Source organism: Stylophora pistillata, chromosome 2 (genome assembly GCF_964205215.1).
Source record: "Stylophora pistillata chromosome 2, jaStyPist1.2, whole genome shotgun sequence".
Classification (NCBI taxonomy): Eukaryota; Metazoa; Cnidaria; class Anthozoa; order Scleractinia; family Pocilloporidae; genus Stylophora; species Stylophora pistillata.
In genome coordinates, this window is record NC_142520.1 from 22924771 (window position 1) to 22951103 (window position 26333).

General features: G+C 36.7%; 2 protein-coding genes, 2 long non-coding RNA genes and 1 pseudogene across 12 annotated transcripts in view; 3 read left to right on the forward strand and 2 right to left on the reverse strand.

The window, feature by feature from the left end:
- LOC148737848 (uncharacterized) overlaps window positions 1–835 on the forward strand; it is a 4934-nt gene extending 4099 nt beyond the window's left edge. For all 6 annotated transcript variants that reach the window (XR_015996434.1, XR_015996429.1, XR_015996433.1 and 3 more), the window contains one exon: window positions 1–835. This exon is cut by the window's left edge. This is a non-coding gene — a long non-coding RNA (uncharacterized LOC148737848).
- The window catches only part of LOC148737847 (tetratricopeptide repeat protein 38-like), a 12270-nt gene extending 4864 nt beyond the window's left edge, over window positions 1–7406 (forward strand). Inside the window, exons 2-5 of the mRNA XM_088748167.1 lie at window positions 2601–2678; window positions 4042–4124; window positions 5381–5552; window positions 7045–7406. Coding sequence (XP_088604293.1) covers window positions 2601–2678; window positions 4042–4124; window positions 5381–5477 — 258 coding nt within the window. The 3' untranslated portion in view covers window positions 5478–5552; window positions 7045–7406. The remainder of the gene's footprint in view (window positions 1–2600; window positions 2679–4041; window positions 4125–5380; window positions 5553–7044) is intronic.
- On the reverse strand, window positions 5579–8848 carry LOC148737849 (uncharacterized). The gene is made up of 2 exons (XR_015996436.1): window positions 7412–8848; window positions 5579–6354 (listed from the first exon to the last, which is right to left on the reverse strand). It is a non-coding gene; the product is annotated as an uncharacterized LOC148737849 (long non-coding RNA).
- A 3529-nt stretch (window positions 8849–12377) lies between these two features.
- On the forward strand, window positions 12378–16869 carry LOC148737850 (tetratricopeptide repeat protein 38-like). 4 transcript variants are annotated; one of them, XM_088748164.1, is made up of 8 exons: window positions 12383–12512; window positions 12590–12668; window positions 13031–13103; window positions 13919–14001; window positions 14685–14763; window positions 14887–14964; window positions 15047–15122; window positions 15241–15546. In XM_088748164.1, the coding sequence occupies exons 4-8, from the start codon at window positions 13931–13933 to the stop codon at window positions 15282–15284; spliced, it is 348 nt and encodes a 115-aa protein (XP_088604290.1). In that variant the 5' UTR covers window positions 12383–12512; window positions 12590–12668; window positions 13031–13103; window positions 13919–13930; the 3' UTR covers window positions 15285–15546. The 4 variants fall into 4 exon arrangements, with proteins under 4 accessions (XP_088604292.1, XP_088604289.1, XP_088604290.1 ...); XM_088748166.1 differs by lacking the exon at window positions 15241–15546 and adding an exon at window positions 16325–16869 and having other exon boundaries at window positions 12378–12668; XM_088748163.1 differs by having other exon boundaries at window positions 12378–12668.
- A 330-nt stretch (window positions 16870–17199) lies between these two features.
- LOC148737851 (uncharacterized) overlaps window positions 17200–26333 on the reverse strand; it is a 161881-nt pseudogene continuing 152747 nt past the window's right edge.

Sequence of the window (26333 nt, forward strand, 5' to 3'; positions counted from 1 at the left end):
CACTGAAACCTAAAAAGTCACAACAATAATAAGTAGTATTCTTAGATTTTTAGGTCACTGTGAGTCCAACATTCACATCACTTTTGAGTTTCCAAACTTCTAATTCTAAAAATGTATTGTTAAAGGGAAACTCCACCTTGACTCGAATGAACAATTTAAAATTGTACAAAATAATATTTGCAATTGTTTCAGAAAAAAAAAAGAATTTAGAACAACTTATTTTCACTTTTAAATTTCCCAGGTGCCACTATCTTGAATGATTGTGACGTGCCATGGTTGCAGTTATTGTTTTCACAAAAGGGCTTTTGTTTGAAACAAGAGAGCAACTGTTGCCCATCACAGTTATTCAAGATGGCGGCATCCGCGAAATTTAAAAACCAAAACAAGCGTTTTTGAAATTCGTTTATTTTGGGTCCCAATTCTTTCATTGCAAAAAAGTTTGAACAGTTCTGATTGCGAACAATATGTTCTGTAGTTTAAAGTTATTGTCCTGTTTTAGTGGAGGTTCCCTTAAGGTAAAGAGTGGTACATTAGATTTTTTGGAGCCTAACAATAATTTGTTGCAGCTTTTTTTAATTATGCATTTGAATTAGTCTCTTTTAAATAATATTAATCTTACCTTCATACTTTTTAGTAAAACAAGTGGTAATTTTTTTTCCATTAATGAAATTTGGAATACCATTATTATGTTGCAAAGAGGTGCATCGCCCTTTAATTTTACTTGGGAACAATTTAGTAGTGTCCTTGTTTTCTGAGTTTCAAACTTGTATAAATAGTTCATTGCTTTGTAATTAAAATAGGATTTCTGTTTTAATAAAATATTGTTCTAAAGTTTTTTCTGCTCTTTCTATTTTGGTAACATTGTTTTTTAGCAGAAATGAGAAATATTTTGATGAGATCTGAGTAAGATCTAGGTAAGATCTCATTATCAAGATCTTGTGAGAATCTTGGTAAGGTCTTGTAAGATCTTACAAGAATCTTGGTAAGATCCTCTAAGATCTTACAAGAATCTTAGTAAGATCTGGTAAGATCTTGGTAAGATCTTTGTAAGATCTTGGTAAGATCTTGGTAAGATCTTTGTAAGATCTTGGTAAGATCTTGGTAAGATCTTGGTAAGATCTTTGTAAGATCTTGGTAAGATCTTGGTAAGATCTTGGTACGATCTTAGTAAGATCTTGGTAAGATCTTGGTAAGATCTTGTAAGATCTTGTAAGATCTTGTAAGATCTTGGTAAGATCTTGGTAAGATCTTGTAAGATCTTGGTAAGATCTTGGTAAGATCTTGGTAAGATCTTGGAGCATTTTCCTAAGATCTTGTAAGATCTTGTAAGATCTTGTAAGAATCTTGTAAGAATCTTGTAAGAATCTTGTAAGAATCTTGTAAGAATCTTGTAAGAATCTTGTAAGAATCTTGTAAGAATCTTGTAAGAATCTTAATTAAGAAGTAAGATAAGATCTTAGTAAGAATCTTATTAAGAATCTTACTAAGATCTTAATAAGATTTCCACCTGGGTTGTCAGACCAATGCCTTATGTAATCGTTACAAAAACACCTTGTTAATTTTATTTAATTTTTTTCAATTTTTTTAATTTTGGATGAAGACAGGCCACTGTTCACTGCATTATAAACCCACTTAAATGATTGACTACTAATTTGACCTGCTCCATTGGCTTATGAAGTTCAATTATGGTACTCATTTTTTATTAGCATTTTGATGGAGTGTCCAAATAACAAAATCAAAATAATGATAACAGACAATCAGAATATTCAGTTAAAATGGACCATTTTACAGTTGTGTACTAATGGTTGCTAAGCCTTTGATTTGCAATGAGGCTAAAGGTGACCTTGTTGTGATAGAGACCAGTATCTAGTAAGCATGATAACAAAAGATTAATTTTCATTTGAAAAGCAGCAATGTCTGTAACATAACAAGGTCACCCTTAGCCTCATGACTATTATAAGTTAAACATAACCACAGTAAAGTGTGTGCTCTGATTGGTCAACTTAGTAATTGCACCATTTGCCCATAGGTGTACCCTGCTGACATGAGCAAATGTAAAGACTAGTTTTCCACACACACACTAACTTGTTATTGTTTTGGGTTTCATGAGATTTGCTAATTAAAAGGGGGCTCTTTGCGGAAATGTATCAGTGTTACGTTATAAAACAAGTGGTAAACACCACAGCATACATGTGGGAGGTTTGCTTAACCCAGAGGCTCTCTCAGCTATCACCTCACATGACTCTTATGCATCTTTTGTGCGTAGCAACCTCCTGTGTGCATCAATAATTTGAGTGTATGCTGTGGTGTTTACCATTTGTTAAATGGCACCGAACTATTGGCTAGGGGTCAATGAGAGCTCAAAGTAAAAACAAGCCAGTTGCCGTAAGGGCATGAATATGGGAGTGGCTGAGTTGTGTAATGCTTTTAGATTTTTTAGTCTTGTTGATGGAGAACATTTACTTGACAACTGAACCACACTGCAAATAGCCTAGAGTAAGTAGTGTAGTTGCTTGGATTTTGAAACTTGGAATAAGGAAGGTTTCAGTTATGAATTGGAAGCATGAAGATAATAAACGATTTGTTCTCTGTTTTTGTAGGCTTGGAGAAGTGAAGGATTACCACTGACAAAAAGTAGCAATGATGCAGCAAAAATGTTTGATGTTACCCTAACACAGGTTAGCTTTGGTTGAAAATTTTATACAATTGTCAGGGCTAAAGTGAAATATCATAAGAATCAAACTACTAATTTTAACTGATACAGATATCTTAATTTTTATTTATTGTGCACAATTCTAGTACGGCAAGATATTAATTTGTTTTTATGATCAACTTGAAAAACCCTAATTAATATGTATGATTATCAATGTGGGAGAAGTGTAAATCTAGATTTGCCCTGCCTGCAACCATTAATTGATAGCTACAAAATGAATAACAAGGAAAATCTTTATGAAGATATGAGCAACTATATTTTTCTTAATAAATATTAAGTTTAAGTGGCTACCATAAAATTCCAAAAATATTAAGCCCCTCTGTGTACAAACCCCTCCATGTAGAAGCCCCCAAATTTGAAATGCAAAAATACCTTGTATAATAAGCCCCTCTGAATATAACCCCCTGGGATTTGTATTTGGAAATTTAATCCTTGATAATACAAACCAAAATGAAAGCAAACTACACATAGCCACTTTTATCAGGTAGCCTTTTTAGTCATAAAAGAATGATTCCATGCACTAAAGCAATGAGGTCAACAAGTCTTCACTCGCGCCTTGAATTCATTTGGTCCGCAGACAAAGTATTTGCAAGGAAGTTCAATCCTGTCATCCTGTACCCAAACTCCCTCTGGTGCTCTACACTTTTCATAGTTATCGCAAACTGTGAGCTTGAACTACATTACTGTTTTTACTGTATTTCCATTCTAACAAAGTTTATTGTCATTGACTGTTTGAACTTGGCATTTTCAATTTGATTAATTTGTTATCATCAATCTCAAGTCAAAACCCTAATAATTACCAGTTGCACATTCAAACATTTTGACACAAATTTCCCTCCAATGATAAGCCCAGCCACACAGTTGAAATGCAAATTTTCCTCCTATAATAAGCCTCTTGGAATATAAGCCCCTTCCAAAAATAAGCTGCTTCCAAAAATAAGTTCCTTCCAAAAATAAACTCCTTCCAAAAATAAGCTCCTTCCAAAAATAAGCTCCTAAAAGGTCCTTTGAAAAATATAAGCCCCAGGGCTTATTCAGAATTTTACAGTAGTTCTCATAACCATTGATGAATAGCAGTGATGAGTTTGTAAATAATCTATGGTGGTCTGTTAATGGGGGTAATTATTACAAGACAGATTGGTTTTAGTCAACTGAGTTGATCACCAATGGTAACTAATGATTGGGGTCATGCCATAGCTTCTATGTAGCTTTTTCCTGACAAATATGACAATTAAGCCTGGTGACAACTGATGTCCTCGTGGGAAAAAATGTATCTGGTTTATTTATTTGTTTTTTTGGTGTTTTTCTTTTTCTTTTGGTTTTAGTAGACAGGATGGTATGATGACAACAGTGTCAATGAAATTGAGGGCTCTGTCTCGAAGATATTAGCAGCAGATCCCAACTTTGGCCGGTGAGAACTTTTCTATTCAGCACTTTGAATAACAATTATTGTGCAACTTTTTATTGGCACGGACTGAAGAGAATTCTGGACAGAATAGTCTATTGTTTATTGAAGAGCTAAGATTTAGGTAGATTCTTGTGTCAAGGACATTGAATATGAAAAGCAATGTGAATTATTATCGTAATCATTTAAAGTGCACCTAAACCCCAAATTTTTTTTTCGCTTAACGAAATAAGCTTATTTTTTGGAGTATTTCTGTGCAAAAATTTTTTAATTTGCTCAAATCTTTAATTTTCTATGCCCAGTCAAAATACGGAAAATCTGCCGCCATCTTGCCCCACGACCGAGTTTAAAGAAGAATGGCTCTAGCGGGTAATGTGACGTCAAATCGAGAACACGAAAGTCTGCATCTCACACATTTTCACTTGTCTGGGAAGATTGTCCTCGATATTGTCCGAAATATGCCGACTAGGTGTGTTATATTGAAGAATGTATGAAGCGCGATACCCTCTTGCAAATTTCGCACGTTGCTACATCCTTCTACAACACACTTAGTCGGCATATTTTCGGACAATTATCAACTACAACCTTCCCAAACAAGTGAAAATGTGTGAAATGCAGACTTTCGTGTTCTCGATTTGACGTCACATTACCCACTAGAGCCATTCCTCTTTAAACTCGGTCGTGGGGCAAGATGGCAGCCGATTTTCCGTATTTTGACTGGGCATAGAAAATTGAAGATTTGAGCAAATAGAAAAAATTTTGTGCAGAAATACTCAAAAAAATAAGCTTACTTCGTTAAGCGAAAAAAAATTTTTGGGTGTAGGTGCACTTTAAACAAATATTGAGTTAATTGAGTTGTTGAAAACTAATACCTCGTATGCAAAAATAAATATTCTTCCTTTGATATTCCCATTGCCATTTTAGTGATTAAGTCTTTGCACTCCTTTTAGTTCCTATCAGTAAAATTGACTGCCTTGCCAAAGTCACTATTCCTTTCCAAAAATTTGAACAACTTAGATTATTCAGTTATTGCCATATTAACTTTGATTATCCTAATTGGCTAGCAATATGCTCAGTGGATGTCACATGAACCCAGAAATGGTGTAACATATTCGAGAGAGTTTCTGTGGTTCAGTGCTAGGGAAGTATTTGAGAATCTGGCTTCAAGGACAAACCAGACCTTCATTCTAAAAGAGTATTAATTTATGGTATCATTTTTGTGGAGTGTCCCATTTAAATGACATCACCTGTTTTTATTTCAGTAAGGGGTCATGTGATCTCGTGTGGCTTAGACCTGATCTCATCTGGAAAAGGAATCCACACAGATCAAGAGCTCAAGAGCAGCATGCTGTCCCTTGAAGGGTTAGCTGCCAGGAGTAACATCACAAACAGGGAGAGACTGCATGTCAAGGCAGTCAAAGAATGGGCAGAAGGGTGAGTGTTACCAAGATGTCATGTCAATCACTGAGACAAAATTTTGACTTTTATTAAGTATTTGTCTCTTCCTGTAAGACGCGTCTATTTAAATGGGTGACTAATCACATTTTTAATGATTGTGAAATGAAAATCATATGCATGAACTGCAGATTAAGAATTGAGCACTAATTAAGCAGTAATAAAAATAAAGCGTTCACAAAAATTTCTAGGCCTGTGCAGGCTTTGAATCCTTGATCTCTGAGATACTGGATACTGCAGGGCTTTAAACAGATTGTTCCTTTTCAACAACATCTTTATTTATAATCACAATTTAAATTATAAATTAAGACTACCTGCAATATAGCAAAGCTAATCGAGGCAGGTAGTATGGGAAATGTGTCAATTACATATTAATATAATATTATTCCAATGACAAAAAATAAATAACAATTACAAAGGTACATATGTCAATTACAAAAGTGAATACAAAAATATAGGTATGCTAATTAACGAAGCCACGAGCACATAAATAAAAACAGGAAAAGCTCAAAATACTCTTTATTTTAATGAAATCTAGTTTCTTGCCATTCCATTTATTAATATATCAATATCAGGATTTAAGAATCCTGGTCTAGAAGGATTTGAAGTAAGGATTCGGTTATATTTTGGGAGCTGTCTCAAAACATCAGGAATACAGTTCCAAATTTTTGTGCCCATAGAGGAAAAAGAATTCTTGTAGTGATTTAGTCGAGAGTAGTTTATTTAGAAGTTACCAGTGGTGGAAGATCTTGTGTTATAATGATGAGCATCTTTAATGGGTCTAAAGAAAGCAGAAATGTTAGATTGCATGACTTTGTTTTAGGCATCATGCATTAAGATAGAGCAATTTTTAAACTAGATTAAAGGTAAAGACAGAATATTGGTAGAGATCAATCATCAAGCGGGCTACCCGTTTTTGAAGATGGAGTATCTTGTTTAAGTGCGTTTTGGCTACCTGTCCCCAGGCAGAACTGTTTACAGTTATCTATGGTACAATGGTTTATGTCATAACTTTATGGTTGTGACAAAGAAAATATGCAAACACATCTCTCACACCAAGAATTCGCTACTAATTTTTATGCCTAAAAAGTAAGGGTGGTCTAAATTATCATCGCCACCTTCGTCACTTCTGGAAGATTAAAAATATCTTCTAAAGCAAAAATTTGTTATTTGTTTTCCCTACCCACCGTTATACCTACACCTACAAATATGAAATTGTCATGTACAAAACAATTTGTAAAATTTCTGCTGCAATGAGTGGCTACTGGCAATTTCTCAAATAATCCCTCTACCCTTCTCCCTTGTCATTGGCGCTACACCTCAAGAGGGTGAGTGACAAAAGGGGTACAATTTGGCTGGACAAAGAGGCTTTCCTCACCATATCCCCTTTTCCTTCACAGAGGAGCCCCTTATGGACAGCAATATGAGCAATTGATTACTGACAATATACTTCCATTCTCATTTCTTTCAGAAATACTGTCCAAGCATATCTAATGTGTGAAGATATATTAATGGAGAACCCAACTGACATGTTTGCTTTGAAGATGGCTCACGACTCCTACTTCTAGAGATTCAATCGCAAGGGTGATACCGAAATGGAAGGAAAACATGCCACTCTATGGGTAGATGGCTTAGCGCTAACTGTTCTAAGTTCTTTCAGTATTCAATCAGTCTTTAGTCTGTCTTGTGTGGAGGATCCTGCCTTTCTCTCCGAATTAAGAGGCTAGTCAATCAATCAATATCAATATCAATCAATACTTTATTTACCCATGTAGCATCAATGAGCTCATAGAGCTCGTTCAAAATACGTACATGCCAGAGAACTTGAAAATACTTACGTGTCAGAGAGCTTGATCTCATAAACAGCCCTGTTTGTGTCAACCTAAAAGGTTGTTAAGTTAAACTTCAATTAAATACTGTTTTTGATAACCGCAATGATTCGCTTTAGAGCTTTAACCCTTGCAAACTGAATTCCCAGTTTTCTGGGAATTCCTAGCAATTCCAAGGAATTCTCAAAAATTCCCAACTATGCAAATCAGCTGTAGTATGAAAAGCTTGGAATTACTGGGAATTTCTGGGAAAGGAAGGTTCCAGTTTTGTGAGGACTTGGAATTCCTAGGAATTCTCGAACATTTTCAACTCTGCAAACTTAGCTCTGAGTTGAAAAGCTTGGGATTACTGGGAATTTCTGGGAAAGGAAGGTTCCAGTTTTGAGAGGACTTGGAATTCTTAGGAATTCCTAGGAATTCTCAGCTATACAATTACCACCTTTAAGTTAAGAAGGGTGGAATTCTTGGGAATTTCTGGGAATTGAATTTGAGGCAAATTAAATAACCCTGAAATCCAGATAATTCAGAGAAATTCTCAATACCTTGAATATGAAGGTTTCAAGACAAGGATTAAATTTAGAAGCTTAAAACTGGTTCAATAAAAGATATGCTAAACAAAATATACCAAGACTGAGATGTATATACCTGTTTATGTTTATCAGGAAATTTATTATGTAAACTAAGTTTTAGTAAATCTCAATATAAATATGCACTTTTACATAAAGCAGCAGTCAGTTACATAAAGTGCAAATTGTCAATTTAAATCCAATGTACCCATATCACAGATATGCTTTCTAACCTCAAAGGCCTCGTGGATTCCAGTCATAAAAGGTTTTCTTGTGATGCAAAATGTCTCATGTTCGGAGATGCGCCGAAATCATAATACATAAACATAATCATAAGCATGGGTCAACGCTTCGGAATGTGCACATTAATTTGTAGGTAAAAATTCAACCGAACTATAATCGCTTCCTTCTCTTGTACAAATGTTTCTTCGTTATGAGACGCACTTGACTCTGTTGGCGCCGCTGCTAGCTCAGTAGAAGCGAAACAGGAATCGAGATAGCTGTGTTGGAACGTGTCGCTGAACGCTTGTTACGGTCCATCGGAGCAACTTCAGAATACCTGTCCATGTGTCAGGAGGCTTTGAAGAATGAGTCCATCTGTTATAATAATGAGGGTAAAACACGTTTGTAATCACAGTTAAAATTGTGATTGCCTTCTGCTTGTTTCTCAACTTTGCCGTGAACACAACTCAAGTCAGGGTTTCGAGTCTTTGTTTCCTCGACGGCTTCCGGCCACAAATCTTGCATTTGTAGTACATTCGATTCTTCTCGATTATGTTTACGTAGAGTGAATTCACATCATTATTTAGATCATCTTCAGAACATGGATCCACGGTAAAACCATCGTCAACATCGCTGATCAGCTCAGTAAAACTTTGCGCGTTCTCTTAAGACTGCAATTAGGTAAGCCAGCGGATTCTATTTACAAGCCAATGGCAATGCCCAAAATATCCACGTGATCATACCCGTGATTGGAAACAAAGGAAATTCCATTTGGCGCTCATCTGTGAATGTACTTTTCATCGATTGATCGCTCGTGCGTTAAGTTATTCTTCTCTCGACTGCTTTGCTTAATATGACATCTCTAAAGATGGGTATTACCGTCGAGCAATGGGAAAATGAGAATAGCGTGAGTGCTGTAAATGAAAAGCAAGTCGTTGGCGCCGTGAAGTTGAAAGAAGGGACAACGTACAACCATCGATTGGCCGGCACAAGGATCGAGCGGCCATTTAATTATAACGCTACGGATTCTGAAAGTTTGTGGTGAGTACAAATTGCGATATTTGGTACGTGATCAAACCTGAGGATCGAATCGGTCACATCAATGCCACAGTTTCTTAAACTTACGCTTTTCAATGAAATAAATCTATCAGTAGGCTAAAGGTTTCAGGATTAGTTTAGTCGCGTTTGGAATTTGGCAACTGAAGCTGCGAGCCCAGCAGAAAAAGACAAACGGCTGCTTAGTCTGCAGTTTGAGATAACTTCATTGGAATTAATTATTACAGTTACAACAAGAATTTGATATTAAAAATCAATTATTGAACTGTAATAAGGCCCTTCACTCCGAAGAGTGTTCAGTCAAAATTGAGAAGAAATCTCTCAATTTCAACTTGCAGAATCAACAAAAACAAACAACATAGCATGAAGATGCTGCTTGACAGCTTACATTTAAATTTTAACACACGAGTTTTATCCAAAGAAGTTACAACCACATTAAATTAAGTCAAAGCCTGACTCAGGGAGGAAAGGATAAAATGTTATTTGTATCATTATCCCAAATTAAATGATTCCTTTCAAGACTATTTTTTGACTGATAGTATTTATTGCAATAAACATAACCCAAGCTATTGCATTTCATGAAAAAGAATGAACAGATTTTATCCACAATTTGTGTCAAACCAAAATTACTGATTCACTAGGACTATTTTAAATGAATAGCTGTAGTTGAGGATAATTAATACGAAGTTTTCAAGAAAAGAAGAAGAAATTTCATCCTAATATTACTGCATGTTGATGTTAATATACAACAGCAAATAATTGACATGTAGACCTGAGTTAGCATGTAAATAAATTTCATTGACTGCTTAAATTTATAGTTGGGAGTGAATACATATATTTATTTGATATTAGTTGCCCTGAAGTATTCCTAAAATTCCCAGTAATTCCTTGGAATATCCAGCAAGTTTTGATATTCACAGTATTTCAGGGAAGTCATTGGTACTCTGAGTTGGAATTCCTAAAAATTCCCAGGAATTCCTAAGAATTCCCAGGAATTCCAAGTCCTGTTGGCTTATGAATGTGGAATTTTTTAGAATTTCTAGGTTTTTTGGGGGAATTTCAAGGTTTTTTTTTTGGGAATTTCTAGGTTTTTTTGGGAATTTCTAGGTTTTTTTGAGAATTTCTAGGTTTTTTTGGGAATTTCTAGGTTTTTTTGGGAGTTTCTAGGTTTTTGGGGGAATTTCTAGGTTTTTTGGGAATTCCTAGGAATTCCCGGTCCGAATTACCGTGAAAATTCACACCTCATATTCCCAGTAATTCCCAGGAATTTCTAGGAATTCCAAGATACATTTTGCAAGAGTAGGCTGCGCTTCTTTACTTCTAGTAAGTTGTTTACTTCTAGTACCTCAAGGAAAGGTGCTTATTAGAAATAGGGCGCTAATTTAAAAAAAAAGTATGAAAAAAACAAGAAAAGAAAAACAGCAATGAGTTGAGTGTTAATATGACAGGTTTTGAGGAAACATTAAATTACCTTTCTATCAACGGCAGATATCTTCACGCAATGTACAGGTTTGGCCTGATAGAAACAGGATTTTACAGAGAAGCGGAGAGGCATGCACTTAAGGTTAGCTTTAAAACTTTGTTGATAGCAATTTTGTGATATTTAACTTCTTAAACAATTTAGGAATAGCCTGTCGTGATCTTCATTCTGAATCATGGCTGGGTAGTAGGCTTACAGTCTACATTTCCTTGTTGTGCTTCACATAATACTTCAATGATGTGGTTGTGTTCATTGCCTGAAGAGGCAGACTTCACCACTTTGCAGTCAAAACGCTGCAGTGACCACATCGGAAGTGGTTACATCCTAAAACAAACAATGGTATTCCAATGGTGTGTTTTTTGTTGTTGTTTTTTTTGTTTTTTTTTCTTGCAGTAATTTTATCTTGCAAAGGGTCTTGAATTGAATCCAAGAGATTGCTGGAGCACTCATGCAGAGGCCCATGTTATAGAAATAGAAGGACGTTAGGATGAAGGAATTAAATTCCTTAGCACAACCTTGAATGACTGGACTGTAAGGCCTACATACGGTGAATTGTACTCAACGTTAGCACCGCTGTCTTGCGCATGATATATAAGTTCTTCAAATTTTACCTAACGTTAGAACCGCTTTCCTACGCATAATATATAAATTTTCTGCTGTTGCTGCCATTTAGATCTGGAGATTGAAAGTAATTGGAAGGGTTGCAATAAGTTAGATTTAGAAGCCTTGGGCTCACATACTGAGATAAAGGTCAAGGTTTTTTTTTTTTTTTTTTTTCAGCTTGCATTGGCTCGTTATACCAAGAGTAAAGTTACATGAATTTTTCCTTCAGGGGATTTACAGAGAAATAAGCTCACACCCATACAATAATTCCGCGAGACATGGCCTTCCCTTTGAGCGCCATTGAGATTTTGGGCAATTGTCAGAAAACCCTAGCTTCAGATAATGGTACTACAAAATACCAGCAGGAGTTCTTTTTCCTTCCCGTGGTATACAGTATGCCCTTAGTATTCCAGCATGTGCTGTGAAAGACATCGAGCCGTTTCAACACACTTACTTCTCTCTGCCCTCCGATTGAAGCTTCCCCAGCAACAACAACAATAACAACAACAACAACAACAACAACAAAAGGACCACATTATTCCGTATGAAATTACACAGACCCGAAACGGGGATGATTAGTGAGAAAACAGTTGGGAGAGGAAGGGTTGGGGCTTATGGCCAACATTCAGTTCTTCGTTTGTAAAACCTAAAGATGTTCGTATTTCTTTCTTTCTTTCTTTCATCCTTCAATCACCCTGTGTAGATGGGAGCTATGCTAGCCTGTCACAATTACTGGCACTGGGTGCTATACCACAACGAGAAGGTTGTTATCTCTTTCTTTAAAGTTAACATAATTATGGTTTTTGTGTTTGTTTGTTTGTTTGTTTGTTTGTGTGCTGGTTTGGTTTTCGCATTTGTGTTTATTTTTTTTTAGCCATGTTTGCGACTAAATGCCAGCCTTTCTTTATTAGGAGAACATCAAGCCGCATTGGACATTTATGACGAGGAGGTGTAGTGTAAAAGTGATCTATAACCTGTGTTTTATTATGTTATTTTTAATTCTCATCCGATCACATGTGATTCGTACATGCACGACCTGCATGTCAAATTAAGGTTATTTTTATGCCAATTTGTTTTTTTAATTCGCACATTACTTGGCGATTAAAATTATAATAGTACTTTTTTTCTCTCTAGAAATGCGAAATACTTCATGTGTGTTTGTACAGTATCGTACACCTAGAGGGTAAATACATTACAGTGACCTCATTATGGCACTATTTGAATTAATTTTACTGTGTAGCTTTTCTTTCTTGGTCAAAGGTTGAGAAACGTTGCCATTCTGGTGCCATGCTTGACTTAGTGGATGCTTCCTCACTGCTCTACACACTTCAGATGGAAGGTAATGAGATAACACATACCTGCAGATGTGTTGGGAATATCATTATTTGTTATTTTGTCGATCGATCGTTTGATCTATCGAATGATTCATAAATCAATTCATGGCACAATCAGTTCTACTAATCATTTGGCAGTCAGTCTACTAATTACTCAACCATTCAATCAATAATTTATTCAATAGATAGATTAAGGTATTATTCAAATAATCTATGAATCAATCGAGATTAAGCCTTAAAAATTAAGCATTATTAATCATTGTAATGCAATTATTGTATACTGAAATTATTGGCATGGCTGAATTAAACGCACGACGATCCATTTTGTTTTACGATGTTTTTTGTTGTTTGTTTGTTTTTTTCCTAGAGGTGTTGATGTTAACGATTGGTAGAGAGAGCTGTTTCATTTGTGGGAGTCACACACAGATAATCACATTCTGGTACGTGCCATACGTTATGCGGAGGTGTAGCATACAATAAATTATCATCTTCATATGCAAGTTGAGGAAAGTCGCAGGTGGTTACTGCAATGTCAGCAAACCCTGCAAAATGCCAATTACAGTCCCTTTTGAGAAAGCTCCGATGTGACATAATTTATCTTAATGGTTTAAGGGAACCTCCACTTTTTAATAATAGCGCTCAAACTATTCCAAATATACTTTTCAATACATCTGGTTTGAAAAAAGTTGTCTTACCAAGCATTCTGCCTTTTTAATTTTTCTTATTTCTTTACATGTATGCGAGGTGGGAAATGTGTATGACAGTGTCAGTTACTCCTGAAGGGATTTTGGCCATCTCCTGGAACTCCTTGTATATATTTGAGCTCCCGACCTCTGTGTTTTGATAGTAACCGTTGATTTCAATTCTCGAGTGTTTCAAAAGTAATCTGGAACTACCTAGATTTTGCCTCACTCTGTTGGGTGATTGGTCTAGAAAACCCTTTACACCTTTTCAACCAATCAGATGGAAACCTGGAACCAATGGCAAACTGGGAACTCCTGCGTTTTCCCGCGCCTCGGGCAGTTCTAATTTTGAGTCCTCGTTGGTTCTAAGTGATAGTTCCTTTCCTTATGATAGGCTGATGTGATTACTTTGGTTTTCGTTGACGATACCTAAGAGAGAATCGCTCTCTTTTCCTGGGTGGTCTTGCACAATGAAAAATACAAGCCATTGCTTTCACCCAGACCTCTCATTAGCTATTGTTTAATTGATTTTTTTTATATATTTTGTTTAACTATTAATTTTTTCAACTCAGTTTCATGTGTTGATGTGTACACTGGGAGCTAAGAAGGAAGATGAAACACTAACTCAAATGATGTCACCTAGAGACTTTGTTAGGTAATATGGAAGAAAAGTGTAGAAGAACGCTCAGATCAACAATCTGTCATTCAGTAAAAGAGTGTATAGTCATCTCTCAAGCGTGGATGGATTTTTGACATTCTGATTAACTTACTACACTTCCTTTGATGTTAAATACCAGTAGACTTCAGTTATAGTTATTTGTAACCGACCACATCACCAAGCACTTTCCCAGGAACTGAAAAGGAGACCACGAGAAGCGAGCGGCAATTTTATTATCACTATCTGCAAACGAGATTTGACTGTTCCAGCCCGTGGTCGAAAAATTATTTCAAGTGACTAGTTCAGTGAGAGGGTCTCATAAAAAAGAAATTAACTGAAAGCGGCGATATATTCAAATAGTAGAAATATTCATGAACTATCGTACAAGAAGCACGTGTCGTTAACCTTAGGTTAAGGTTTGTTCACGTATTTAAGCGGGTGACTTTCGTCTCTACTAATATAATTATCCTGAAATTCTTCGTCTCTATATGAGACGTTTTCAAGGGAAGAAGAGACCTTTAGAACGGGGGAATCAAGCGCTAAGTTATTTCTCATCTCGATTATTTTTGTCATTAATGGCTCATGTTCTGCTAAGACATTAGCTCGATCGGTATTATGACTTAGCCTTGCAATGTCTATTTTTTTGATTTTGGTTTTGTTTTGTTTTGTTTCGTTTTCAGGGATGGCTCAGGAACAAATTGCGAAGTATCTAGAGAGGTTGGTTTGGCCCGCTGTGAGGCATTTGAACAGGTTGACAAGGTAAATTCACCTCTTTTACGGTCTCCCAACTTTACTTCACTAAACACTTCACGGACTTAAAGGACTTATGACTGGAACAATGAAATTCTTGAGGTTTAACTTTGTGTCCTTTTTTTTTCAAAGGGAAACTTTGACAGAGCTGTAGACATTTTAAAACCCCTCCGTTATGACGTAGTCAATAATGGGGGCAGTAACGCGCAGGTTCGTGTATTGTGATTGCAATTCATTGTCGTTAATTAGTGCAACTTGTGGCGACGTCTCTTTGGTTTCTTTTCTTTGACAGAGCGGGTCATCTTCAACTTATTCCTGGTTCACGCTGCTCTGCATTCATCGCGAAAAGAGCACCATCACTTGGCAAGGTAAAGGGCAGTTTCTTTTGTACGAACCCATATTCTTTTCATATCTAAATTAGATATCTGTTTATCCTGGCATATGTTAATACGTTTTTTTGTGTTTTTTTTTTTTTTTTTTCTGAAGAATTTGGTCTCAAAGATTCAAGTTATGGCAACATATTCCGGTAGCCTGTTATTCTCCCCCAAACCTGTTTGAGGCAAGGCCTTTAAATTGTAAAACACTCCACCCAAAGCTTGACACTAGCCAAGTGGCTAGTGACAACTATATGTTAAAACAATTTCAGTTCGTTTACTAGCTCAACTGGTCTGTGGAAATCGAAAACCACAGGCCAAAACTAAATTTCTACTAGTCTGTGGCTAGTGGGCTACCGTCAGTGTACAGCCCTGCCATTGGAACCAGTTAGAACGAGGTCGACATGCAGGCGTGATATTCAAAAGTTATCACTTCTTTAATTCAGGTCTAATTCGTGAAATATAACCCATAACGGAATTCAACTGAATACTATTGAGCGATACCTGCGCTGAGTCTTCAGCAAAGTGAGATGATTTTTGTTGACACAAACGTCAAACTTTTCGTTATTGTTGAGACCCTTGGGGCTAAAAACAACTCTTTGAAAAAGATTCAGGGATTAAGTGTGGCCATTCAGACGAACACTACCCAGGTCCCAGTTCAAATTCTTTGGCCCAAGCTGAGAGTGTGATTTTGTACGTCTCTATAAATAAGTCGGAAAGACGGGGAAATTATTTATGGCACGGGGTCACGGGGGGGGGGGGGGGGGCACCATTTGTGTCTCAGTTCCTGACCTTGCTAATGCATTTCCTAAAGTGTACTTTGTCATCTCAAACAATTCCAACAAAAATTTTTTCACGCACGCTGGCGTTTTTGTTTTGCTCCAAAAGGCTCTCATTACTGGATTTGCGATTGAGAACGCATACATTTTGAAGCGTTATCGCCTATCATCCAAAATAAAAAAAAGAACTTGCGAGAACGCAGAGGGCACCCACAGTATATGTTTGGGACCTTTTGTTAACGTGGTCAAAGGTCCACCTTCTCACTTGTGTATTCAAGAAACAGTTTTTTTGTTGTTATCGGTCCCTTGAGTTGATGTATCCATGGTCACGGAACATCCCAAAATTCCAAAAGTACGACTTTTCTAAATAAAACCCTGCAAGATTAACTTTTAACGAAAAGGTGTGTCTTCTTTCAGGAGCATATTGACGGAGAGAAAGGCAATGAAAGAAATCGCTCCAATGACAGACCGACTCATGGGGCAGGCCCTTGCTTTACATGGGGAGTAGGGTCGGAAACAGACTCTTAAAAATTCAAAATCGGATAGATAACGCCAACACAGTCCGCGTCAAAATAATGGCTCCATAATATTCGTTTAAGGAATTCAATTCACGATAGCAATTCATCAGCTGGGCTGTAATTTCACTCTACGTTCATCTGTGTGTAGGAACTTTCGATTCAGTAAGTCGAAAGTGGTCCAGAGCTGAGATTGGTTCCTACGATTCTCTACTCAATGTTTTCCCCTCATTGGTGTTCAATGGTTTTCTCGTGATCACCTTCGTTCTTAGGATACTCTCTCTTACCAGATAACCCTGGTAACAAGTTTGCTTTTGGATTTGATTTCTCAACATTCAGTCGAAAAGTACTCTTACGTCGTAGTTCAAACTTTGTGGCATAACCACAACCATCCAACACTTTGTACAGTTTCCTGAGACAAAGTAAAATTTTATTTTGGTTGAGAAATCAGTGAACTCGTCGTAGAAAGGATTATTAAACTAAAAGGAAATAATACCTTTATCTCTTTCCACATACGATAAATGGTTTAGTAAATAAGAGAATTGAACCCGAACGTTCCTATGCGCCCCTTGGAGCGTGGTGTTAAAAGATGTTTTGAACCCCTGTTAATTGGAGGTCTGCGGCCAAAGTCTAAAACTTGACTTGCATTGCTATGGTTTCATTGAGACCTTGTAACAAGGATTTTACACCTTATTAGAGGAGTAATTTCCTTACCATTATTTTGGTTTTGTGTAACTCTGACAGCAAAACCATGTTTTCATGCTAAAAGTAAAATGCTAAGGTGAATTCAAGTTCCGCATTTAATTAGCATCGCGTGGGAAAATTTTGCTGAAATGCAGTTTTGTGAACTGGTCGCCGCCGTAGCTGATTTAATTAGGTTACTTAGTAAGAGACATAGAATCACTGAAGTCCTAATGAAAACATCGCAGTGCTTCTGCGATGGGGTAGTTAGATATATATTTTTTATATTCCATCGTGCCCTTTTGTGTAAAGTTTCTTTTGTAGCTCTACGAGCAGGATTAGCTTCTATGCCCTCTCGGCTTAAGTTGTGCAGGCCTGTTATTCAAGTTCACACTTATTCAAAAACTTTCAAGAGCGAGCTGTAAGCTCTCTTGCCAGTTCAAGTTTTCCCATCTGCAATAATTCCAGGTTTACATACACAAATATACGAATCAGGGGTATTTTGGCAAATAGCTTTCGGATCACAGACAAGTACAGACAGGTAACGAAGCCCAGCATTCATCACCATCTAATAACAAGCAATCAGATAAGCTGTGCAAATTATGATAAGAAATTAATTGGCAATGGGCCCACGGAATGTTTATGTCAGAGTACTCACTCTTACCCCAACCCACATGAAACCACTGAGACAGGTAAAATTTCCTGAACATTTTAATGCAAAGTAGGCTTGGACCGTCATTTTTCAACAAATGACATCACCGCACATAAAAGCTATTCTGTAATATTCATCATCTCCTAGGATGAAATATCAAAAACCTCTTGTAAATACATAGATAAAGAAAGTAAACTAAGGGAAAGAAAGTAATGGAGCAAAAGAGGAAATGACTATTACTGATGCAAGATTGTAAATGATACTTCCCTATATATGGTCATTTAATTGAAAGGGACCAAACGCAGTGCAGTATAGTAACTTGATATGAATGTACTGTACCAAAATTACTGTACCTTATCACGTTCTATTACACTAATGTCAACAAATACTTGCAATTGAGTTTTCTTACCCTCTGTTTCCATATCCTGTGCTTAGACCGTTTCACGTTAAAACTCACCTCTTTACTTATTACTTTGAATCTTTATTAAAGCCTCAATGAACATGACTTCTTTCAGGAAAGTCCGCCCCTTTCATCTTAGGTATATGCCTGACACGGATGCATGTCTGGGCGAATTAATTTTAGTCTATCTCGATCATTGATTCGCAAACGAAGTGCTGCGAAGTATATAAGTTACTATTTGCGTTAATAAAAAGTTCCTTAAAATCTTTCCTAGGGTTTGAACCAGACTGAAGGTGAATTAATAATAGCTATATCCTTCATGCAGTTCGCTCATGTATAGCTATCTTTTATACTATAATTTCGACAAGATCACGGTACCACTTTTTCTAACGATAACATTTACGGAACGAGGTACTCACAAACTTTAACTTCCTATTTGCTCATAAGAAGCGACAGGGAACATGATTGGTGGTTGAAATGATGCTTAAAATTGGTTCAAATACTGTTTTACACTTAGCGTCGTCCTGCAATATTATCTGCCTAATCCAAACTGGTGATACCGTAATTTACATTTACATCAATGTCAAACTGATAGACAGGGCCACTAGTCAATGTGACGTTCTTGGTAGTCGTCTCAAGTCACTTTAAATTAGCATTTGCTTTTTGAAGGTATCAATATGTAACTCAATCTATTGGTTTATCCACTTGTGACCCCATCCAGGATATATCTCCAGGAGCCTATTACGAGGAACTTTTTTAACGTCCCCCCCCACGCCCTCCCCTTATTTGAATCTCATCTTTTATGACTGAAAGACCTTGGTCTAAGAATGCAGCTTAGCCTAATTGTGGAGAGCAAAACTGAAAGCTATTACGAAGTTTTGAAGACAAATCTAGCCTCCTGGCCTATGCAGGTTTTGTTGTACATCGTGCAACGGATTTATCATAGACTGCAGACCACTCCGTGTAAAAGTTTTTAGACATGCAAGGCGAACTATAAAACAATAAGTTTTTAAGCGCTGGATAGCAATATGTTGGTTCGAGTAATAAGTAAGGTGACCTCTTGTAAGTAGCTATTTTGCCACGTGGTCTCTTTAATTTCTATTCATATAGAGAAATGAACAAATCTACAAGAACTTGTATTTGACATAAATAGTTTATTTCGGGATGTATTGTGCTTAATCTAGTTTAGAACATTAATAGATTGCATTGCTTCAATACAAACGGCCATTATGCCGTGACAACGGTTACCCTTCCAATAGTCTCGTTATTTTCTAATACCAATTCTTTAATGGATCCTACTTTCTTCACTTTTCTTGTGTATTACCTAACACGAATAACAATTTATCGATATCCGAATGGAACAAACTGCCCTTGTAAAACTATTTCGGCCCAACAATATTAACTTAATGGTGGCTTCAAACATTTTCGTCGTTTTCACACACTAATTCTTCAATGTATCATACTCTCTGAACTTTCCCTATGTAGTACCTAGCAAATTTTCTTTTTCTGCAAAAGTTGCTATCGTTGTTTTAATATTTAAGGTGACTGCAGAGAAACAGTGTCTTGAACATCTTAGTGAAAAACTAAATTTCAACTTCATGTGCCAAAATGAAAAAGAGAAGCTTATAACATAGAAATTACCCTATAAATATTTCATTTTATGCAAATTGAAGTATGAAATTACTAGAGGTTCGAAGCCACCATCATTCTGATACCTTAAAGTTTGAAAATATTGATCCATTCAGAAATTACTGTTCTAAGAGGAACAAAACCATTTTGATCCACCTTTATCCGTGAAGTTCCTGATTAATGGAATTGACGATAAGAAAACTTTAATTACACCTAAATCAGGGATATATTACAAATTGATAATGACTGAGTCAAATCTGTGTCAATGGCCAACACACGGCATTTTTTTTCAAATTTACACAGCCATCACGTTATATTCTATTTACTGTATAACCGCCAATCAAATGCCAATCAGCTCTCTGGTGGGATTTTCTTTCATTGTTTCTCTCCTTTTTGTACCTTGCAAAAAATTATATAACGTAAAAAGTTGAGGTCATGAATAGCCTTTTCTTCGTAAGAATGTCAGTGCTATCGTCAGGCACATCTATGAATCTGGACTTAGAATTCTCTTCCACGACATCGTAAATAATTAGATCCAGTTAAATCGCCTGCCATTCAGAAATTGTGCAAAAGGCGCGATTCATTGCTTAACACAAAAGTATCATTTTCAATTTTATCTCAAAGCTTATCACATCGCCATCGGCTTTTGTCTCACGCAGATATTACTAAAGGACTATGGAGTGTCCTAAGAAAATAAATAGTTACTGGGGCGAGGGGGCTTAGATTTATTTTTCATACGTTATCCCATCAGCAATACATGTAAATGGTAAAACGTAGGAAAATGCGTTTCAACGTAAAGTAATTGTTATCTAGCATTTGGATAATTTTGGTGCTGTCATTAAACACCCGAAAAGTACCCCGATTTTCTGTGTAAAAAATCCTATGACGAAACAAGAGGCTAGGGTCGAAACTCCGCCGTTTAAATTGGGTTAGATAAACTAACGGGCTCTCTGCTCATCGTGGCCTTCTGTACAAAGGAGGAGGGATAACCGTTGGAAACAAGAACTGATGATAAATGTTTCTTTCTCTCGGAGATGACTGACGGTTTTGTCAAAGGCGCTTCGCCCGGTTATGTAATACCACTTTCCACTGATCAAGGGTGGTGTGAATCATATGCTAAGTACCGATCAGTGTGAGTAGGTGTTCTGTAGACACTGCGTGGTGTTCAGGGGCCTCTCTGGTTCCTTCGTAACTGACGTGTCAAGAAAGACTATCTTACAGTAAGTCTGTTATTTGTTCTTCTGACCATTTTTTTGTTTTAAATTGGGTGAGATAAACTAAAGTTGAATTGGTTTAAAATACCATTTAAAAAGTGTTGTGAATTCCCCTTATGCTGTTGCTTCGCTTTTCCGTCTAGAGAAAAGGGGAAGTTGCATTTTTCCTTCTTAGGCTGGTTTATCTTCTACTCTGCCAAAGATTTCGGACTGAGCATTTCTTGAAACTACGGAAAATATCTGCACGCTTGATACATTTAGAAAGTTATCGTCTATGATGTGTTGTAGGTGATGTTGTAAACCAGTTATGTCTAAGGCTTGATTTGTACTAGCTCTAATAATTTAGGTCAAATAGAAATTATAATCACATCGCCATCGGCTTTTGTCTCACGCAGATATTACTAAAGGACTATGGAGTGTCCTAAGAAAATAAATAGTTACTGGGGCGAGGGGGCTTAGAACAAAACAAGGAACTGGGGAAAACAGTTACCCTTGGTCTCGGACTGAGAAGAGAGTCCTGTAGTACTCTTATCATCATTTAAAACGTTTTATGAAGTCCCTCGGAGCTCGAAGAAACAATTCTTAAATCATTTTCTCGAATGACCCATTTCTTCAGTACAGCATGCGCGTATCTTGTATGCCAAGAAATCCGAATCGACCATTTTTTGTCGTGATTGCTTTTCTCAGGGGAAAACAACATGAAAGGTGATGCGCTAATTTGTTTGAAACTTAGTAGGATTAGTTACGATCGGTGGGTAATCATATGGGTTGAATTGATTTGATTAATATAGCGAAAATTGTGTTCCTCCGACCCCTTTATTTTCAAGTAGTGGGATTGATAATAATAAGAAAGGGATTTCGAACCTCGCCAATCAGGCGTGTGATAGGATTTGTATTAGTCGCTTAAAAATGTATGTCGTGAAGCAGACAACGGATGCTTTTTTACTTGCAACTGTTGCCAAATAAATCACGTAGTTTCTTGATTGTGCTATAAATGAAATTCTTTTCTCTAAGATTACTTTATTGTTACCAGTCATGAAGATACGCTCGCAATTGCATACGAAGTAGATGCCCTAAGAAAGAAGAATTGGTCACCACTGATAGTTAAGTGCGACTCTCTGTAACCTTAGAACTTTCGTCGGCCACTTCATTTCACCGATTTGGCTGAAATTTGACATGAAGTCTTGTTCTAGGGTCCTTATTGCGCAAAACGGCTGTGAATGGGAGAATACATGGTATTTTCCATAGGTTAACCGATCAGCGGTAAAACGCCGAAAAATGCATTTCAACGAGTTTTCTCGAATTTAATGTCACGGAAAAATGTTGAATTTACGGTCTGTTCTAAATTAATATTTCAGATTCAGAGTCAGTATATCGTTTAAATAGTGAGTGTCAAAGGTTAACATAGAACAGAAACCCAAAGGAGTTTACAAGGTAGCAGTGTTTTAGCGACATAATCGTTACCAACACTATATTGACTCTTGCCATACGTTTATATTCAATCTTGCCAATCGTACCGGTTTTTACCAGTCTTCGTGTCTTCTGATACCAGAACAAGATGTTGTGAACCAATTTTAATTCCCTGGGTTAGCTTTTTACTCGCCCTACAGGTTTATTTCTTAAAGCTTTGTAGTGTCGTCAATGTTCTGTGAGTCAAAAAGATACTAAAGGGCTGTGATAGGGGTAAACAGGTGAGCAGGTCTCTAGGTTTTGTTTATATGTGTACTGGGAAAGGGGAATTCCAGCGGTTAGCACTAGGTCAAACACTCTTACTAGAAAAGGGCTAAAGAACTTGAGCTGAAGCTAATGGAACTAGCTATACTCCATTCGGAAAGAAAGTAACTTTTTACTTTCGTTCATCGTCAAAATGTGAGATTTTAATAAACAACTCGGGGTTATGCACTTTTTAGGTTATTTATCATCTCATATTCGACTTGCTCTCGTACAATAATTTTAACTAGCACTTGGATAATTTTTGGTGCTGTCATAGAACACCCCAAAAGGTACTCCCTTTATCTGTGTGTAAAATCAATAACGAAACAAGAGGCTAGAGTCCAAACTCCTCAGAGGTATGTATTAGTCAAATATCTGTTAAAGTATCCACAACATTCGGATTTTGAGAAACTTCTTAGAATTCCAAACTGAGGGACAACAAATTGACTTGAACGAAAACTCAAAAACAGTAAACAACTCCATAAAAACAGAACAACAAAGGATGCCCGAGAAAAATTGACCACTTCAGTTTGCAATGGCAAGGTTAAAGTTCTTTGACCTGATTGACTAACTTGTAAAATCATGTGTGCTGCGCGTGAAAACAAAAATAATACGACAGGGAAGACGAAAATTGTAATTTAGAATTCCAAAAAGGAAAGCCGTTTTCTCCAATCTGATTGTTACTCAATCCCCACAGGAAGATTTTCTCTGGATTTAAGAATAAAGTGGTACATCTTAAGCATTGTTGCTATGACGTAACATTCTCTCGTATTTACAATTTTTCTCCGCACTTTTGGAAAGGGACGCTAACTCGCTGAGGACCTAACAAATAACAATAACTTGAACTCCTTACGCAAAACTTTCCAGGAAAAATATATAGGCACTGGGTCGAGGGGCTGAGGTTTTCCCACCGGAAAAGAGCAAAGCCACGAAATGGGGAGAACAGCTACCCCTGGTGTCGGACTGAGAAAAGGATACCGTAGCATGTCTACGCATCCTTTGAAAGGGTTCATAAAGTCGCTCGGAGTTCGAAGAAAAAGTTCTTAAAGCATATTGTCGAATGGCCCATTTTCTTCCAATTCAGGATATATATTCATTGTATGCAAAAAGTCCAAATCGATCATTATCTCTCATGATTGCTTGTCTTAGGGGAAACACCCCATAAAAGGTGTTCCTTTGACTTGTTTTGAAACTTAGTGGGATTATTAGGATTGAAATCACATTTCTGTTAAAGCATCCTATGTATCCCAAAGAATCCATCAAATGTTAACTTATGAATGTCTCACTTACAGTTCAGTCAACTTAGAGTTGTTATTGAAGACTCCAGCTGGTAGCTTCTGGATTTGATTTCCAAATAAGTACCTGAGAAATGAACAAAACTGAACCTAAGATCGCTCCTTAGTGGATAATCATGATTCCTACACTGAGTCTATGTTATTTGCCATTTTGAAAATTTTTTTTTTTGGTTTGTTCAGATTGGGTTACATAAACTTACGGGCTCTCTGCTAACGGGAGAATTTTGTTATTATTATCATTATTATTATTATTTATTTTTTTTTTTTTTTTTTGTCGCGACCTTCTGTACAAAGGAGGAGGGATAGCTGTTGGAAACAAGAACTGATGACAAATGTTCCTTTTCCTTGGAGATGACTAACGGCTTTGTCACAAGGCACTTCGCCCGGTAGGACAATACCGGGCTCCACTGATCAAGCATGGTGTGAATCATACGCAAACTACTAGTCAGTGTGATTTGGTATTCTGTAGACACTGCATGGTGTTCAGGCGTCTCTCTGGTTCCTTCGTAACTGACATGTCAAGAAAGGCAGTCTTAGAGTGAGTCTATGTTGTCTGTCCTTTTCAACATTTTTTTGTTTTAATTGGGTTAGATAAACTAAACTAGAAATGGGTTTAAAATACCATTTTAAAAGTGTCATGAAGTCCGCTTATATTGTTGCTTAGCTTTTCCCTCTGGAGAAAAGGGAAAGATGCACTTTTCTTCCGTAGGATGGCTTGTCTTTTACTCTGCCAAAGATGTTTGGCTGAGCATTTCTTAAGACTTCGGAAGATATCTGCACGTTTGATACGTTTAGAAAGGTATGGTCTCTGATATGTTGTGCGTGATGTTGTAAACCAGTTATGTCTGAGGCTTGATTTGTACTAGCTCTAATAATTTAGGTCATGAATTATAATCACATCGCCATCGGCTTCTGTCTCACGCAGATATTACTAAAGGACTATGGAGTGCCCTAAGAAAACAATTAGGGGCGACTGGGGCGAGGTGAGGCGAGGTGGCTGAGATTTATTTATTTTCGCAAGGGACAAGAGCAAAACAAGGAATTGGGAAAAACAGTTACTACTGGTCTCGGATTGAGAAGAGAGTACTGTAGTACTCTTATCATCATTTAAAACGTTTTATGAAGTCCCTCCCAGCTCGAAAAAACAATTATTAAATCATTTTTTCCAATGATCCATTTCCTTCAGTACAACATGCGTATACCTTGTATGCCAAGAAATCGACTATTTTTTATTGTAATTGCTTTTGTTAGGGGAAGAACGACATGAAAGGTGATCCACTAACTTGTTCTGAGACTTAGTGGGATTAGTTACGATTGGTAAAATACAAAGTCGTGATTTTAAGATTAAGGTCAATTTATCGTTCTCAACAGTTTTTTTTTTAATATTTATTGGGACTGATATTATCACCTTGGACTGGGTGATCATATGGGTTGAATATACTTGATTGATATAACGAAAATTGTGTTCCTCCAACCCCCTTTTTTTTAAAGTAGTGGGATTGGTAACAATGAGAATGGGATTCGAATCCTGCCAATCAAGCGTTTGATAGCATCTGTATTAGTCGCTTAAAAATGTGTCATGACACAGACAATAGATGTTTTTTTTTTTTACTTGCAACTCTTGCAGCGTGATAGATGAACCAAATAAATCGCAACGCAGTTTGTTGGTTGTGTTATTAGTGAAAAAATTTTACCAATATTACTTTATTGTTACCAGTCATGAAAATGTGTTTGTAAATGCAAATAAATTAGGTGCCCTAAGAGGGCGGAATTGGTCACCAGTGATAGTTAAGAAATCTTATTCAAGTCACCTGTAACTAATGAAAAAAGATAATCACCTCTGATTAACTCACACGCTCTAAAAATGATTGCACTCTCTTTTAATCGCGTATTATCGCTTTCGAAGACCCCTGAGCTTTAATACTCTTAAATTAGCTTTCGTTTTCGTCAATAAGTTTCTAAATGACTGATTAAATGCACTTAATTAAATATTTGAAAGAGGATGAACACAATATTCCCGTTTGACCAAACAATAAGCCTGACTGTTTGTCTTTTTATCATTTTTTTAGCACAAGTTGTTCCTTGAAGCTCACAGTTTCCCCTCGAGCCTCGCTCTCTGTTCATTTTGCAGAACAGATAACGGACAAGTATCGGCGCATTTCTCCGATGCAAACGGAAACTATTGTTGATATATGTATTTTGGGACAATTCAGGTGGTAACTCCTTCATCAGGTTCGCTCAAGTCTCACGGTAGATGGAAAATATATCCTAAACTTAGGTTAAATATCAATTTTATGGTCCATGTAATTTTGTTGTCCCAGTTTCTG